General features: G+C 41.2%; 1 protein-coding gene across 6 annotated transcripts in view; it reads left to right on the top strand.

Annotated features, from left to right (window-relative positions):
* LNX2 (ligand of numb-protein X 2) overlaps nt 1-18,567 on the top strand; it is a 62,815-nt gene that overhangs the window by 28,714 nt on the left and 15,534 nt on the right. For all 6 annotated transcript variants that reach the window (XM_054198879.1, XM_054198905.1, XM_054198887.1 and 3 more), the window contains exons 2-4: nt 4,811-5,338; nt 14,173-14,411; nt 15,500-15,699. In XM_054198879.1, coding sequence (XP_054054854.1) covers nt 4,938-5,338; nt 14,173-14,411; nt 15,500-15,699 — 840 coding nt within the window. In that variant the 5' untranslated portion in view covers nt 4,811-4,937. The remainder of the gene's footprint in view (nt 1-4,810; nt 5,339-14,172; nt 14,412-15,499; nt 15,700-18,567) is intronic.

Here is an 18,567-nt window from a genome sequence, read left to right as displayed (position 1 = left end):
TTTTCTCACCTGCAGTTCGTTTAAAGCACGCAGTATAAATTAGGCATTAATTCAGTGGTTAGATACATCTCAGTGAGAAGATGTCCATTCTAGCATGGAGCGTTGTTAGCCACAGAACTGGGAGATCTGCATCCCAGTGGTTTTGGCATACAGGGAACACCGGGGTCCAGCAGAGGAACAGGGGCATCACTCACCAAAGGCCTTTGCTTCTGGTTGAGGAAATGGCATACGTTAGTAAACAAAATAGGAAATTGTGGTATATTAAAGATAATTTTTAGAGAGATTGGTTGCTAAGACAGATATTTTCCTTAGTTATTTGCTTCTGGGGTATAGTCAGATTTTTTTGTGAAAATTTGAACAGTTAGTTAATGGGCTCTAAATCGCCAGGATTTTAATAAGAGAATTTAGAAATAGATTACTTAAATCTCTGAGAGCATTCATGGCAAAATACATACTTCCATTAACTTCGAACTGAAACTAGCATTAATCGTTTGTGACTTCTGTAAAAAAAAGACAACCATAGTAAAAGGGCTAAGTTACTGCTACAATTCCAGTTTGCTTGTGGTTTGTTTTTTGGTTTGTTTTTTTTTTTTTATAGTGCCCATTCAGACAGAAGGAATAAACATCATGAAATCTGATGTAGGTATAAAGCCTGACATCTTATGCTTTTGTAAAAATGTGTAAAGCTTCTCCAAAGAATGTTAGTTGAATCAATAACTCAGAACTAGAGGAGGCCTAAGGATAAGGCTGTCTTTTTCAGTCTAAAATCGCTCTCATGCACACTCCACTTAAAAAATTAAAATAAAAATAAAAGTTTGCACAGTTGGATGGCCAGTCTTGCCCAGTTCCCAAGTGGATTGTGATTTAAAACTGAAAGCAGGGCACCACCTGCACTGTTCGGCTGTTGTAATGAAGTCCCGGGAGAATTATTTCCTAGGGAATTATATGACTTGAATAACAGGCCTGGCTGGCTCTTCTACCCTCTTTATATTTTTTATAATTTTGACTGGTTTTCGTGTTTGCAGCTTTCCTGAGCTGATACCGTCCTGTGAAGCTGGTGATCTGCAGTGATAGGAGATACAGGGTATCTATAATATCAGGTATTATAAATGGCAGTGCTCTGGTATTGTGGATTTCACGGGTGCAGTGCTTTACATCAGTGAAGTTGAGACCCTGCCTGCCATCGCAGTTGTGACTCAGACCACAAATACTGTGTTTGTGGACTTTGTAAATCGGTTGATATTTTGCCCTGGGAATAGCCTGTAAAAAGTCTTGCAATTGGTAATCAGGCAGCTGTGGTACCTAATCAATACAAATCCTGGTGACTGATTCCTCAGTCATGGAACAGGCTTGCCCCGAATGCAGCACGGCAGTGAAGGAAGCAAATCACGTCAAGGGAGGTGATTCTCCCTGTCTGCTCCGCTCTGGTGAGACCCCATCTGGAGTACTGCAGCCAGCTCTGGAGTCCTCAGCACAAGAAGGACATGGACCTCTTGGAGCAGGTCCAGAGGAGGGCCGTAAAGACGATGAGAGGGCTGGAGAACCTCTGCTGTGAGGACAGGCTGAGAGAGTAGGGGCTGTTCAGCCTGGAGAAGAGAAGGCTCCAGGGAGACCTTATAGCAGCCTTCCAGTACCTAAAGGAGCTACAGGAAGGGTGAGGAGGGACTTTTTGCAAGGGCATTTAGTGATAGGACGAGGGGTTATGGCTTCAAACTGGAGGAGGGTGGATTTAGATTAGCTATTAGGAAGAAATTCTTTCCTGTGAGGGTGGTGAGGCACTGGAACAGGTTGCCCAGAGAAGCTGTGGATGCCCCATCCCTGGGAGTGTTCAAGGCCAGGCTGGATGGGGCTTTGAGCAGCCTGGTCTAGTGGGAGGTGTCCCTGCCCATGGCAGGGGTGTGGGAACTAGATGGTCTTTAAGGTCCCTTCCAATCTAAAGCATACTATAACCCTATGAAATCTCGATGGGGTTTTTTTGAGTTTTGGGGTTGGTTTTGTGGGTTTGTTTTTTTGTTTTTTTTTTTAAATCTTAATGTTTTAATCCACTATCTATATCTCCCACAGCTCTGCTGGCAGAGAGTTGCAGAAGGGTGGTCACATCAGCTGCAGAAAAGGTGGTGGGGTTAGTTTATATGGGTTTTATTGATTGTTTAAGCTAACAGGGCACTGGCAGCGGCTAGAGGCAATGTCAGCCGCCAGCAGAAACAGCCTGCCCCTGGCCTGAAAGTGTCACCACCGCAGCAAAGCATAGGCAAGGGCACCAGCAGCGTTAAGACACTGGGATGGGGCAGTCTTTGGAACAGGTCTGTCTGCTCACCTCCTTCAGTGGTGTGCAATAGAGAGGTCACTGAGGACAAACTCTTGTGGTTTCAGTAAATAGAGCTTGTCTCTGGATATACCTTTCCTAAGAAAGAAGGCTTGTCATGGTAATTTAAAACATGACAGCGAAAGTCTTGTCTCTCAGTAACTTTTCTTATTTTACTTTTCAATCAAATTTTATAGTAAGCTATTTAAAAAAGTTTTTAACACACAAAAGGATTTAATTACAACCTTCCGAAAGAGGGGTGCATGTATCTTTGGCCATAGCAAGTATATGGCCAAAGTATCTCACAGATATATTTGCTGTATGACACTGCCTGGTGCCCTGTAGCAGACAGCCATGAGTCGCGTAGACTTCAAAGCACAGAAATGGCTAGAAGCCTTCAAGAAGGTGAATTTGGGATGCTCACTGTCAGGGGTCCATAACCGGAGCTCCATAACTGCAGTGCACAGAATGGTCCCTGGGTGTTTCCATAACTGTGCTGATGTAGGACTTGCTCCTTCCTGGGGACCTGGGTTACTGGGAACAGGAGCGGGTCTAGCAGTTGGGCTACACACTCTTAAAATGACTTTCTCTGCCCGTTCTGCATGTCCCTTTCCCCTGCCCTGCCTGCAGGTGTTGCAGGTACCCACAAGTGCAATACAACATGTGCCGTGTATTCCTCTCCTAGTGCCCTACGGAGCAAAATAATTTGGTAAAGTCGCAAATCAATGCAGTGTTTTTCTAGAACGTTTATCTGATTTATTTTGCGTTACATAAAGGACAGCCATTAGAGGAGTCTCATCCCCTCTGCATTAATCCAGTAGCATGAAGGCAGAGCGAGAGAGCTGCGCTCGGAGCACGAGGGCCCCGTGTGCGGCTCTCCTTATCTGCTTTCCAATCTTTCAAGTCTTACATAATACATTTAAGACTGTTTTTTGAGTAATCTCTTTTGGGGTCTCATTTCGCATTCTTAGTCTCCAGTAACAAAGAACGGCTGTGCTCTTCCCTCGTGAAATCCTTTCCAGAAGGTGCACATTATCTACTACAAGGCAGGGCAATGATGAGCATCAATTTCCACGGCAGAATAGAAGCCTGGATTACAAATTACTATTTAATCCTTTTTGCGTCAAAGGATATAATAATCCTTGTAAAATGTGCTCTAAGTCTTGTGCTTGGCCGTGTGGGGTTAAGGGGCAAAAACCAAAACAGGGATCCTTTTAAAAAGAAAGACATGGTGAAATGCGTGTGTTCCACATGAATTTCAGAATATATTTATGACTACATTTCCGCAGCTAAAAATAAAGAAGATGGGCTTGTACCTAGACTAGCAGTTTTTATTTCTCCGTATGCTTGCTGCTACTCTGCTAGAATACAGCAAGTGTCTGTCATGAGTGTTGCTTGCTGAATTGCGATAAAGAATTTAGGTACAAAGTAAGCGTTGCTCAAATTTGATCTTTTTTTTTCCCCCCACTGATGAGAACATTTACCAAAACTAATGAATGAGGAGGTCTCATTTAAGAATGCGAGAAAATTTGTTTTATTTTCTAAATCATCCCATTACGAGTGTCAAGCAATGTGATTTTGTAAGAGAGAGAAGGGTACATAAGGTTGGGAGGGGTAAGGATTTAGTGTTTGGAATTGCAGACTGATGGCTGCACAGTTTCCTGACCAGGCAGCTATTTTAAGAGAGGCAAAGTTTAATAACATACAAAGTTTAGAAAATAAATCCCACAGTGACAGACTTACAGTCCTTTGACTGACATGACTATCGTCACATTGAGTGTGCTGTAATTTTTTTAGATAAAAAGCAAAACAGGTTAGTTGTTTGGAACCAATGGCTTCGTATGATTAGTTTATTCCATATTTTTATTACTAGCCCCTGTACTAAATCAAATGTGGCATATTGAATAGAATCAGTTCTTCTTATCGTGTAGCAACCCACAGAGAAAACCTGAAGGTAAGCGGTGACATATATGCAATATTACTAATGGAAAGAACAGGGTAAGCGGTTTGTTGCTGTTATTTTTAATGCAATGTATTTAGACCTGTAATGTGTAATATTCTACATTAATAGTCAAAATCCAAAAAAGAGAGTAGGACCAGATTAAAATCATAATCTCGTACTAAAGAATGCATTTAATTACTTGGTCATATAACCATTGTTCCACAATAGGGTGTTTTTGTGCTAGACGCTAATTGCATGCTTCTTGTGTGACATTGCATAATGCGGTGTCCTTGCTGTCACAAACTGGTCATCTTGCAGGGGAAAACTGTGCAGTGCAGCAGCTGTTATGAAGCCTTAAAATGTTTGTGTTGTAAAAGGAATCGTACGTACAGATTTTTTTTTTTTTGTTGCTGTCTTCTATGACAAATTTACAGAAAACAGGAATATTCTCTTAATCTGGCTAGTGGTTGTGTTTTGGTAAACCCAGAAGACGTCAAAAGTTCTGACCAGAACTTTCATAATTCTTGCAAAATGAGTAATTTTTATTTCTTTATTTGTTGCAGAAAATGACACTTGACTAAAGGGCGTAAGTCACCCTGGAAGAAGTTGCTTTCCTCCGAGCTTTCCGTGAGCAACCCCATCCTATGAGGAGGAGGAGGAGGAAGATCTGTCAGCCTTCTTAGCTGTACAATGGGGACTACCGGTGACGACATGGCTTCGGTGGAGCAGAATGCCTCCTTGAACCCTCTGTGCTTCGAGTGTGGCCAGCAGCACTGGACAAGGGAGAACCACCTCTACAACTACCAGAATGAAGTGGACGACGATTTGGTCTGCCACATTTGCCTTCAGCCCTTGTTGCAGCCGTTGGACACTCCCTGTGGACACACTTTCTGCTACAAGTGCCTAAGGAACTTTCTGCAGGAGAAGGATTTCTGCCCGCTGGATCGAAAAAGACTCCATTTTAAACTCTGCAAAAAATCCAGCATTCTTGTTCATAAACTGTTAGACAAGCTGTTCGTTTTGTGCCCCTTCTCTTCTGTGTGTCAGGAAGTCATGCAGCGATGTGACCTGGCGGCACATCTCAAAAACAGGTGAGTGGTGTTAGATGCTTGCGTTGCATGTTCCTTACACACTTGGTGGGCCAGTTTGTGTAGAAACTTGGGGCAGGAGCTGGGGAGGGGGTTGGTGGTGGTTTTTAAATTCACAGTAGAAGACAGTAGGAAATAGTCAGTCTGTAACTGTGCGCAACTGGAGCACTGTGTCCCGTTTTGGACATCACACCAGAAATAGTGAAGAACGCTTGTAGAGAGTCATGGGGAGAATGACATGATTCATTAGAGTTCTCAAAAACATGATTTAGCAGAAAAGTTAAAGAAAATGGGGTTTGTTTATGGTAGGGAAAAAAAGGCTGAAGGAGGGGAAAATGAGAGATGTGAAAACTCTGTCTGCAAAGAGGAAGGAAATAGTGCAATAGGAACAAAGGAGATTTAGTTCAGATTTTAGGGGAAAAAAGGCTTTATAATGGTCCGGCACTGGCATAGATTTCTTGGGTGGTGATTGTATATTCCCCACTTTGAGAAGTATTTATGAACATGTTAAACCAACCTTTATCAGGAACAGTTGCGGCAGAACTGATTTTGCTTTGAGGTAAGCAGATGGACAGGGTCTCAAGACTCCTGCAAGACCTATTTTTCTCTGTTTTAAAAAAATAAATCTGTTTACTGAACAGGTTGATGGTATGTCGTGCATGATGTAGTTTCTAGGATTTTTTGTTGGTTTGTTTTGATTGCTTATAGAACACTTCCAACACCCTGTTAATTTGGTAGAAACTCATCACTTCACACCTGTGGGAAGCTGTGGTGCAGATTTCATGAGTGGTTTTGTGTCAGAGATACACATCGCATTACCTGCATCTAAATGTTTAGGACCTTATTTTAAACTGTTAATAATTTTATAGTAGTTCTGCTTTATGCTGTCCTACCCTAAATATTTAAATATTGAAAGGAGGCCATGATAGAAAGAGAGAAATAAGATTATTATAAGGTTGAACCAGATGATCCTTGTGGTACCTTCCAACCTGGTGTGCTCTGATTCTATGATTGTCAAATTTGGATAGAATGATACTTCATATTGTGCAGACTAGTGCACTTTGCTCTTCCAGCAAAGGAATTACCTCTGTACCGTGTGTGCAGTACCCTGCTACGTGAAGATATTTCATTCTTCTCTGTAAGGCAATGTCATTTTTCTAATGGGAAAATGTTAGACTTATTTTGAGGGGTACGTTTGACTGACTTTGTTTCCTCTATAGGTTGGTTAGTATTTTCAGTAAATAAACAAATAAAGTTTTTTTTAACCATTAGCTATTTCATTGCATGAGTCATGAACAAAAACATGGACATACCATTTATGTTAAAGCTAAAATACGGTGGAATTAATGAGTCAGAGCTAAAAAAAGTATTATGCATATCTATACCAACTCACTTTACACTGTTTAGAGATTTATGAAATTATAAGAGGAGTATAGTGAGGAATTACATAGAGAAGGAAATTATGTGTTCAAAGGAAATGCATCTGACTTCAAAGGATCCAGTTCAGGTAAATTGTATCTGCTACCAGAAAATATTCCCTGTGTACAACTGAATTCTGTTTGAAAACCTATGTTCATTTTACAGAGAGAGGTTTCAGAAGAGTATGTAACTGTCCCTGCAAAAAAGCATCAAAGCCGGAAGAATAAGCGTTGTGCATACCCATTGTACATAGACAAAAGGCACTAGGGAAATACAATTCAATATGTGAGCATTTTTGTCATCAGCATTCGTAAAAACAAGCATATAGTCTGGCGACTCTTCACAAAAACGGATGGTACGAGTCCGAACTCTTCTGGTCTCCTTGGTCACAGGCTGAGATGAGATCCTTCCATTTGCATGACTTCATCATGGGCTTTGTTCTTACCTGCTTTGCTTTCTTTCAGTTTGATACTCTGTCTTTCTGTCTGTGTTTGTCTTTCTGTCTTTCCTGCGTCAACTTGAGCAGTTCTCCATTTAATGAGGGCGTTTCATGGTTCAGTAGTCTTATCTGTGCCAGCTCTTTGGGCAAAGAGCCCTCCACATTGGGATTGAAAGCCCCGGGCCCAGATGGAGGGACAGCAGTGGCAGTGGCAGGACACGGAGGGATTTCCTTTCCTGTTGCCCTCCCCAAAAGGAGGGTGGTATTAACTGTGTGCCTCCTCCCCCTGCCCTCGGTCCAGTCCAGTGACAGCGGTGGCCACCTGGATGGAAAGGTTTATTTGAGAGGTGCGTGGATTTACCCAATGAACTTCTTTCCAAGTCTTGGTCTTTGTCCATTTAGGGACTCTTGAAGACCATCTTTGGGTGAAGGGTGATGTTGTGGACGAGGTTGCTTGGCAGGCAGGTGTGGTGCGGGTGTGCGTGTAGGCAAGTGCTCTGCAGAGAAGGGGAGGAGAGCAGCCACCATCTGCCTTGGGAACAGCTTGTTCACGTGCGTATTTACAGCATGCCCTCTTCCTTCTTCCTCATATCCTGACGGCTTCCGGGGATTCAGAGCCTGGGAGGACCTTGGGCATGCAGGACATGCAGCAACCCTACGGACTGTGGTGAGCCTGGCGTTGCCTGGGTTTTGTTGTTCATTGTACCCACAGCATGAATGTACCCATGTGCCGTGTCCATCTCAGGGAAGTGCGGGGACTAATGAGGAGCCTTTCTCTGTAGGTTTTTTCCTTTTTTTATTTCTGCGCATGGTGTCCATGTTAGCCTAGGCTCTCGCTTGTTTCCTCCAGGCAAGTAATTTCTGATCTTTATGATGACTTGAGGGTGGTGAGGAAGCCTAACTGTTTGTTCAATGTATAATCCTAATATTAAACTGATTTGATTTTAATAAAAGGCAAAGTGCTGGCCAGACTGCTGCTACATATTTGGTTTGTCTTCTGGTTTCCCACTGTCGTATCCCTCACCTCTTCAGCCCATTTTCCTTGGTTGGCATCTTTTTGAATTGTATTAGGGCCGTTTACAACAGGACCACATAATTTATCTGTACATGGAACCCTGTTTATGCTCTCTTTTGGTATATATGAAATATTCATTTACTTAATGCACAAGGTTATTATGAAATCCAAGTGAGCTGAGTCACTAGCTTTTCCTGTTTGTCAGCCGGAAAAAAGCTTTCAGTCACAGAAGGCTGCTCATTTTCAATTCCTTCTGTTGTCTTGGGATGCCGATACGCATTTTGAGTATATGGTGATTTACAGTTTTCAATTAAGTTTGTTTGCAAACCTCTGAACACCTGTAAATTATCATTGCTGACATAAACAATGGCAGCAACTGCATAGTTTGATTTTATATGGATTAGTGAATCCAGTAAAACTCTACTACTGATCATTAAATGTCGGAAAGAAATATAAAATTCAGCATGATTATGATTTTCAGCATAGATTAATATAAACCCGTCTCAACAAGCCCTTACATGAGCTAGTTTGTATTTCTAAGAAATGCGGTATGGTTGGTTAGTTTTCACTGTCTAAAAACATTCACACTTAGATTTTCCAGTGTTGTTTTAATCTGCTCCATTTGAGCATAAAAGCTGGGAGAAAATGTCATCGTATCCAGCAGGCACCTCGGAGCGTGAGGTGACTGCATGCTGCTCCAGCAAGGAGATGAGAAGCACAAGACACAAACTCGATTACTTCATGCTCATTAATTGCACTCCATGATACCTCACTGCAGAAAGGAAAATATTCTTGATTTATCAGTTTTCAGTTTCATCACATTCACTGGAAAACTGTGGTTTTCAAAGTTAAACACAATGCACGTAATCTTGATTTAAAGGAAAAAAGTATACAAGTAATGCTGAGTTGTACTGTTTTTCCCAGTCACTTGCTGTAGAAAATTCGTTAATGCTTAGTAAAGTAGGTGCCAATTCCACTTCTAAATATCAAAGGTAAATTTATCAGAAGGAAATCCAACAAAAAATTATTGAGCTTCTCCGTGTATGAGTTTAATTCAGTTAATTCTTATGGATTATTCAGACCTGAAGAAACTCTACAAAAACATACTCTGAAATTCATACAACTTTTTAATGAGAGTGTAAGGCATTGTGTTTATGTATTGCTTTTGAGTTGGGCTTCAGTTTTCCCCTCTTAAATTGTCCTATGATAGTTTAAGTTATCATTTTGAATGGAGACATTTTTCCAAATGTTGAGGTCAACATTCAAGCCAATTTTATGTCAAGTTAAGTTTGAAATTATTATAGGATTGTATTTTCTGGAGTTGAAGTAACTATATAGCTATTCCTTGTGTGTCAGTCAGCATCCTTAATGTATGGATTTAAATTAACAAGATCCACGGGAAAATTAGTTTTATAAATACAGAATTTTTTCATTCAAAATCTTGGCAATCCCAGTTATTTTGGTGTTTGTGGTAGTGCTGCTGAGTCAGGACTCTGTTCTTCCCACCCGGTCCCACGTTAGCTGCAAGCCCTGTCCCTACCCAGCTCCTTGTAGCACCAGCAGAGGTGAAGAGGATCTGTAGGATTTAACCTTTTTTTGGCAGGTCATTTCTCACACCTGAGTACATGGATCAGCCACAGATTCAGAGTTTCTCCATGCCCTACGGACTCTTTCCATTGCTGGAAAGGTGAAGGATCTTTCTGTGGTGGTTTTTTGCTCCAAAGCCACCTGGCTCTTTGTAGGCTCCTCAGATCATTGGGTGGGAGAGGGAAATGTGCACCAAAGGCCCTTTTCCTTTTTATTCTTTTTTTCTTTTTCCTGAATTTTCCTAATTCCCAAATCTAGGTACCTTCTAGGGCCTCCTTTTCTCCCCACCCACCCCCCCCCCGCCTTTTTTTTTTTTCTGGCAAAAGAAAAACCAAGACCCAAACACTGAACTTTCCGAAGCAGCACCGTGTTTTACTCTGAATTGCAGCTGTAAATCTTGCCAGAATGACCGTTTAAGGTCACTTTGCTGGCAAAGTTTTATGAGCAATAGCAAAGGCATTTGGGTTGCTTCTTTGCCGTCTTTGCTTAAATTCAGCTCCTCCTTGGAAAACGATTTAGTGCAACTGGTTTGAGGCTATTTGGTGTGTTTGCTTTTATCAAACCTCTAGACTGGGCTGGAGCTGATGGTGTAAGTTACAACGAAATCTTTCTTTTCAGTAGTCAGTGAGCAAATGTGTTTTTTGAGCCCCTACTGTTATTCCACGGAATACACTGTAAACTACATCTTAATTTTGTATGAAAGCTCTTTTTATCTGCAGAGAGGGATTGCTGCTAGTGTTCCAAGAAGGCAGCTTTTAAATGAGAAACCCATCAGACTTGTCTGTGAAAAAAAACACCTAAACTTTTCTTCTCCATCTGATATGGAGTAAGAGAAGTTGAAGGTAAAAGCCTTTGTCACCATCCAGAATTGCGCAAAAGCTGGTGCTGAAGGGAGGAGAGGAGGGAGTCGAAGAGTATCAGCAGAAGCTCATTTTACATCCCAAATAACCACTGCCCTTCGAGTTTGCCGATAAGTAACGTCACTCAGTTGCTTTTGCTGGTTGTTTCGGTATCTCTACTCTTGAGCAGCCTGATTCATGAAAGAAATTAAATAATTTCTGGAAATTCTCAAAAACATTCCTGCCTTTTTTCTCGCTCCTAGCCAAGGAGGTAGATATGGCCTTGCAGGCCTTGCAGGTAGATATGAAATGCCGTTCCTGTAAGACACATTTCAGTCTCATTTCAGCCCTTATTTATGCAATTTGTTGTATGAGAATAGATTCCTGTACCCATAAAAACAATCTTCAGTGCTTGTTTTGATCCCGAGATGCCCATCTGTGTACATAACTTGTTTAGGAGATTTAGTCCAAAATGCTCTTTATCCCAGATATTTGGCAAAGACAGTATTCATGAAGGTGTGCACCTTTAGAGATTTATTGCCACTTGTTAACTGTTACAACTGCTGTATGGTTTTGCTGTTTGTGAATAATACATTCCTACTGCCAATAAAAATCATTTTATGTTGCAAGTGGAAATGAAAAATCTCCTTATAGATGTGCTTGAATACCAATACTGGGCTTTGCTGCTTGGTAGGTGGCACATTGTGTATAAAAACCTAGGAACTGGCATCCCATTAATTAATGTCTTCACCAGACAGCTACTTTACTAGCAATGCAGTTCTACTAAAGCAGGCTGAAAGTCATAATCTGTTACAATTACTGGTTTAATTTGGGGAAAAACCTGGGTATTTTTCCTTTTTTGCCTTGTAGAGTGCTGTACAAAAGGCATTCCACTGAGCTGAGTAGGTGTGCTCAGGAGGCTGTTTACAACTCTTGATATTAGCCTTTGAAATGATAATTAAATATCATTGGCAAAAATAAACCTCAAATCTATTTATATTTTGCGCGACGACTTTCATCAGCTGCCAGGTAGCGATGGGGGAATGCACTCTCTGAAGGAGGGTGGAGGAGGACCTGGCTGTGGTTTGGAAGGCTTTGACAGAAATAGGACACTTCCAGGGTTGATTTTTTGTTCTGTCCCGATTTGATACAGTTTAAAAAAAAAAATTAAAAGATTAATAATTTCCAAGGTGTGCTTTGCTATCTACACCAGCTCCTTTGGGATCCACGGGTCTTGTGAGCTGGCTCAGTAAGAGTCAACAGCACAGTGATTTGGTAGAAGATACCAAAGGAAGTGTCTGGTTCATAAAATAGTCCTGTAAGGCTAGATGGACTCTGTGTCCCAAGCTTGGTGGGACTGAAGTGTCGTCCTCTGACAGTGTCCATTTTGAGCTATTCATTCACTTCTCTGCGGAAAACCTGCACCCCTATAACAAAGCGGTTCAGGGACACAAGGACATGCAGCTTGGGGTGGCTTTGTCCTAAACTCATGGGCATCATTGTGGGACAGCACATCTGTCAGAGCTCCTGGTAGGCAAGAGGTTTCCTCTGCAAGAGCATTTACCACTTGCTGTGTTGCTGCAGAAGTGAGTGATGTCGGAGGTTGGTCCTCTATTTTTTCCTGTTGCCAGCAGTAAGATTGGGGAATTGTAGGGCTAACCCACCAAGCTAAAGTGTTTTAGAGATTTTGAGGGAAGGGATTGTATCTTTCCTTTTCTTGGCCCGTTGGGATTCTTGTTTTGAGGTTGACATGGTGAAATGATGAACGATAAAAGCTTCCGGCTGAGTTTCACCAGTAACTGGGTCTCTGGCCACCAGAACAAATTGAGAACAGCCAGATTTCTTAGCCGGTCAGTCCCACTGTGCCAGTGATCTTATGTAGTAAATATTACTTGGGCAAAACCAAGAAGTAGGGTCCTGTTCCATCATTAAAATCAGAGGAACTTTTTCACAAAGTGAAAACCTTTCAAGTAATTTTCGTCTTTTGAGCTTGCACTTGCTTAACTTTGAAGACGAGATGACCATCAGGTGTAAAACATGTCGTCTTGGGGAAAGCCCCAAGAAGTGATTTCTTAAGTGTATCATTTCATAATGTGAACCGTCTCTAATGTATGTATTCATGCATATTTCACAGCACACTTATGCCATTCTTCTAAACATATATATAAGGATTTTTTAATAGATATATATAGTTTTATGTAGGTATAACACTACTGGGGGTCACAAAAGCTGTACAGATGTCTTTATCAACATTCTTTGTTAACAATTCTTCAAAATCCCTCACACAAAACCAGTGTAACCATATAATTATCAAATCCCTTTCACAGAATGTCAGAACATAATTGTGGTTCTCAAAACATTCCGGTTTAACAAGTTAAGACATCGTTAGACTTCTGCTGTATTTTACTCTCTTAAGACATTTCTTCTCCTGTTGCAAAAATAAAGCGTTTCTCTTTTTGTTATAACAGTCTGTCAAGTTCCCAAACAGGGCGTCCTTTCAGGACCATTGTTCCTTTTTTCTGACACTTGCTACAGCACAAGTATCTTTAGGTGGTCAGCAGCTCCAGGAGCAGGAGCTTTAAGAAGGACATCAAATACTGTAAGAAGTGAAATAACAGACGCTGGCAAAACTGTCACGCAGGCAGATGTAAGATTGATGTCCACATCCAATTATCTACACGTAAATGTAAGACCAGTCAATAAATGAAGGCTCTTTCTGTGAATTTCCAACATTGCAGCCCTTCTTTGCAATAAACTATTGTAGGATTTTAAACATAAGCAAAAAAATTATTGCATTAAGAATAATGGGAACTCACGAAAATAAGTTTATAGTGAAAAGCGCCAAATGCTGATGGAGCATTCTTACATGAGGGAGGGCAAAAAATGGCACCTCCTGTGTGAAGTCAGGAAGAAAAAAGGGGAGGCAGGAGGAAAATGAAACGCCTTCTACTGATTCAAGAGGAGAAGATGAGCAGAGTTGTTACTTTTGCTACCTTTTCATACAAACTCCTAGACAAGCATATTTTTTTTTCAGTCTTTTAACACTTAGATTGCAATATAGGTAAAATTTTCATCTCTTTCCTCCCTAGAATGACCCCAGGAAAATACTATGCTTCCTTCTCTTGGCTTACTAAGGTGAAAGGAGATTGCTTCAGTGGGTCTCCAAATGTGTCTTTGAAAGGGGCTTCAATTCTGTGGAATTTTATGGCAGTCCTGTTTAATCTTTTCAACAAGATTTTCTTCCAGAAACTGGAATTGCATAGCAGAATAAGTTCACATTCAGAAGGAGTTACGGCACATTCAGTTCATGGCCGAAAAATTACATAGTAGAAGTTTTGTGAAGAAGGCGGTATTGTTTTGGAGTTCTGCCCACTAAAACATATTTTGGCCTTAAAATCCAATGTGTTTAATATTTTTTATGATTAGTTTGAAGCTGTGGCTTTGAAGAGGACTGATTTAATTTGGTGTAGTACTTGGGCATTTTGTGCTACAAACATTGCTGCAAACTCGAAGCATGGTGTCAACGTTGTCTTCGCAGGTGTCCTGGGGCTTCTCATCGAAGGGTTGCTCTGGAGAGAAGGAAAACGAGCAAGCTGCAAGCCGAAGCAGAGGGCGAGAGCGGTCCTGGTGGGACAGAGCAGCCTACCAGTTTATCTCCAGACGCAGATCAGGGAATAGTGCCAGCTGAGCAGAGCTTCACCTCGCCCGCCCTTCCCGTGTGGACAGAAGAGCCCGGCATCGACAATCCGCCTTTAGAGGAGAACACAGTAGCAGACAGTATGTCATCACTTATCTTCTCAAGTCTCTTTTATCAGATGTGGAAACATTTGTGGTGTCAGAGCTTGTCTCTTACCAACCATGAATGCGCATCTTCATCTTGGGCTCTTTTCTTTTGCAGTTCCTGGAGAAATATTAGTGGGTTTTGGTTACGTGCAAGCATACAACGGGGATAAGGTCACAGTTAGGAAGGAAAGAAATATCTCAGGGTGTGTGCCAAATGCCATGGTGCTGTATCATCATTTGTCATATCATGGTGCAGTCGGTCATATTAATCTGCTAGTAGCACTGGCCTTGCAGCGAGTCGGAAGGAGTGTGTTTTCTGTAAAATTACAAAAATTGTTTTCTAAGATGAGATTTCTTTTCCCCTGTTCCCCTTTCCCCCCACCCGGATCAGCAGCCTTCCCACACACGGAGTGCTGTCCTGCTCGAGCGAAAAGGCAGCTGAGTAACTCCTGCATCTATCTGCACCGAACGAGCAGTAACATCTGTAGCATCTGGGATCTTAGAGAGGAAGCGCTGAGCCTTACCACAGAGGAAGGTGGTCCTGTCCCCTTCCTTCTCCTCTGTATTTGCCATCCTTTAGCATCCCCCCTTTTCCTTTTCAGTCGTTTCCATGTTTGCTTCAGAAATGGGCTCCATTCTCTTGGCTTGGTAACTCATTGGCAGCTCCTAGTGCGGTTGTGAGACCATCTAACGAAGAGGCATGACCAAGTCATGCACCATGGGGTAATCCCTAAAACACATTTTTATCATCATCACCAAATGTGAATACACAACTGACCCCACTGGAAATGAAATATATGAAAATTATTATAAAGGATAGGATCGAAAGGGTCCAGAATACCCTTTCCAATCCAAATGACCCCATTTCAGGAAGCATGGATGCTACCAAGTCATTAGAGAGCTGTTTCTAATGAGCTAGGTGTTCCAACAACTAGTGGAACTAATCCAATTGTGCTTGTTTAGTTTGTTGTTAAACCATTGTGGTCTGGCTTGTCTACATTGTCCTTTGGTGATTTGCTTTATTGAAAGTGAATGAGGTATAAAGGATATTAATCATCTTTCTTTTTAAAAATAATTGGCAGCAAATCAACAGCCACCTACCTTGCCTGAAGGAGAGATCACTACTATTGAAATTCATCGGTCCAATCCTTATATCGAATTAGGAATTAGCATAGTGGGTGGCAACGAAACACCTTTGATCAACATTGTCATTCAAGAGGTTTATCGAGATGGGATCATTGCCAGAGATGGAAGACTTCTTGCTGGAGACCAAATACTTCAAGTACGGAACCTAATTACGTATTCTGTCTGCTTGCTTTCCATTCACTCCTTGCAGAACTGCCTGTTAAATGAGATGGGAGATTTTCCTTGTCAGACCATGTTGTGTAAATGTTAGCTTTGCAATTATCAGTTGGAAGGCAAATTAATATTCAGAGCAGAGCCTGTTGTCCTGGCACTTTTGGCTGTCATGCTTTATGTTGTTAGTCAGACCAGCCCCTGGAATTATTTTTCCTTCTTAGCATCTCTTATCAATGTTTAAAACTGATGTTTAAAATAGAGTTTATTTTGGTGTTTTTAAATGTTGCGGGACTTGATTTTTATTTCAACTTGATGCATGCTTTCCGAAGGAAGCCAAGGTTACTTCTGGCTAACAAGTGGGCATAGTTTGTCCTATGTAAAAAACATTATGTGGATTGTAAGGCCAGCTTCATCTAAACTGTTATTTTATTCTGGCTTCACTTCCAATAGCTTAGGCAGTTGGCCTGCATCTTTCAATATGTGTAAAGGAGTCAGTGATACTCTTCATCGGCATGATTTGAAGCAAGGTATTCTAAATATTTTTCAAAAAAAGTAACCAACTTAAATTTAAATTGTTTGTTTATGATTGAGTTTGTATTTTTGTTATGGTTTTAAGTAATAAGCCACAGTAAAAAGATCAAGTTCTATTAATTTTGGAGTTTTAATTTTATATTAGCGGAAGGGGTTGTTTATAGGACTCTTAAGAATGGCAGTAACTGAGTTCTACATAAACAGGACAGTCCTCCAGGTTTTTTTTTTTTCTATTTTTAATCATTCCACTTGAAAAAAATATATTACCGTCATTTCAAAATGACTTCAGTAACAACATTTGCTTTTGATCTGTTAGCCTAAGATCAGTCCAAAAGTAGTATCAGCCTTTTTCATTTCACTTTTTTTTGAAATCAAGCTGTTAGAAGTAGCTTAAATATTGTAGTTACCCTTGGAATTAAATTAGTTTGCACTTCAGAAAATAAAGTTCCTTTTGAGAAGCGTGCCTTTTTCCTCTCACGGAGTGTTAGCATAGTAGCTGGCCAAGAAAGCAACCCAAGAGGTTTCCAAAATGTTGCCTTTTAAACAAGCAGTTGCAGACATTGATTGAATGCTGCCTAATTTATTTCGATACTCAAGGGCTCTCCTTGCTTGCCAGAATAGGGAGCTTGAGCTCCAGTGAAGCTTTGGAAATTCTTGCTGTTTGGGCAGGTGTCAATTATAGTTTCCAAAGCCCTAAGTGGCAATAAATTGACTATAAATAGGATTTATAAGCTGCAGTGGGTCTTCCCTATCAATGGGAGGTGCTGGCGCTGGGGCTGTCAGATGCTGGGGGGTGTCCATGAGAGTCCTGCTGCCAAGGGAAGAGGTACAGAAGGTAAAAGCCAAAATTTTTGGAAGATACAATATCTTTATTGCTTTGAATTTACCTGTGTAGGTGCTGAGCTGTTGTATTAAAATGACCAGGCTCAGTCTCTGCCGGCTGTAATTAAGTGCAGTTTGATGCAGCTCAGCGTGCACCCTTCAGTCGCGTATTTCCGAAAATGTCTTCAAAGGCTTTTATGAGCAGTAAAGGACTAAAAAAAAGCCAGAAAGGACTGCGAGGTGAAACTCAGCATTTTCTTGCCCAGTCAAACAAGAAGTATTAACCTTTCAAGATCTGAGGGAACAGCATTTAGTAACAGCTACATAAAAGCGTATGTTGTCTGCAAGGTATAGATAGGTGCCTAACATTTTCAAAGTGCTCTACAAATTGTTCCTTTTTTGTGCTGGACTGTGACTGTAACTCATGTAAAACATGACCTAATGAGAATCTCTTTCCCCAAGAAATGCTAAGGCTGTTTAATTCTGAAATTGTGAACTGCCTTGTAGAAAGAATTACTACATTTTATTGCATATATTCTTCTGTGCCCTTTGAGCGCTTCCATATTTTATGTATTTACTTTAGCTAGCGACAGCTAAAAATAAAACTAGATTTAATTTAAGGGCTCTGACAGATGAGCGCTAGTGGGTTTTGCTGGTGGCAGCTCTAAATGTTACTTCTCCTAGCTGCGCCTCCTGTCCCTCTGCCCAAGGTTACAGCCTGTCTCGGGGCAGTAGCAGACCAGGACACGGCCGTGGTTCGGTGCTGCTGGGAGCGGTGGCTTTGTACTGGGCATGGGGCTGGAGATGGAGGTGGCTTAGCAAGGGTACGGCCACCCCTTTGCCCTGCGGAAAGCAAGTTTGGCATCGAGTGGTTTGGCATTGACCTCTCGGAGCCCCTCAGCTCAGATGCGTGATGTAAATGTGACGTCTGTCATACATAGATTTCTAAGTCTTTTCTCTTCCTATTTTTTCTTAAGTGTTAATATTTCTATTAGATGGTGGGAAGCTGCAAATGTATATTTTTACTTAGGTTGCAACGGCGACCATCAAAGGCTTAGGTAAGGTAGGTCAGTATAGCCCAATGGGTGTTAATTTCTATCTGCTGAAATGGGTTCCTCCATCAGGGCATAATAGTACGTGCAAAGGATGAAGTTTCAGTGTTGACTTTGAACCTCTTCCTACAGAACAAGGCAAATACAGCTTTCGTGCAGGTTTTTGTGGTGCTCCTGTTTTCTGCCAAATCCCATTGCACCGTCAATTTTTATCTTAGTTTTATAGCGCAAGAAATGACTGAAGATTACTGACCAGTGGGCCACATAACACATGCAATTCTTATTTATAGAGAGTAAAAGTTTAATCTGTTTTTCATTTACAAACTGAATTTTGAGTGATGCAAGTTGTAAGTCTGAAACTGACCTAGTTGCAATCGGAGGAAAATCTCCTAAATTCATGCTAAGACTTGGGAGCTAGTACAACCACCTGTTTCTACTATTATAAT

This window comes from Rissa tridactyla, chromosome 1 (genome assembly GCF_028500815.1).
Source record: "Rissa tridactyla isolate bRisTri1 chromosome 1, bRisTri1.patW.cur.20221130, whole genome shotgun sequence".
NCBI lineage: Eukaryota > Metazoa > Chordata > Aves > Charadriiformes > Laridae > Rissa > Rissa tridactyla.
The sequence above is the reverse complement of the archived record's forward strand: the minus strand, read 5'-3'. Positions and strand labels throughout refer to the sequence as shown.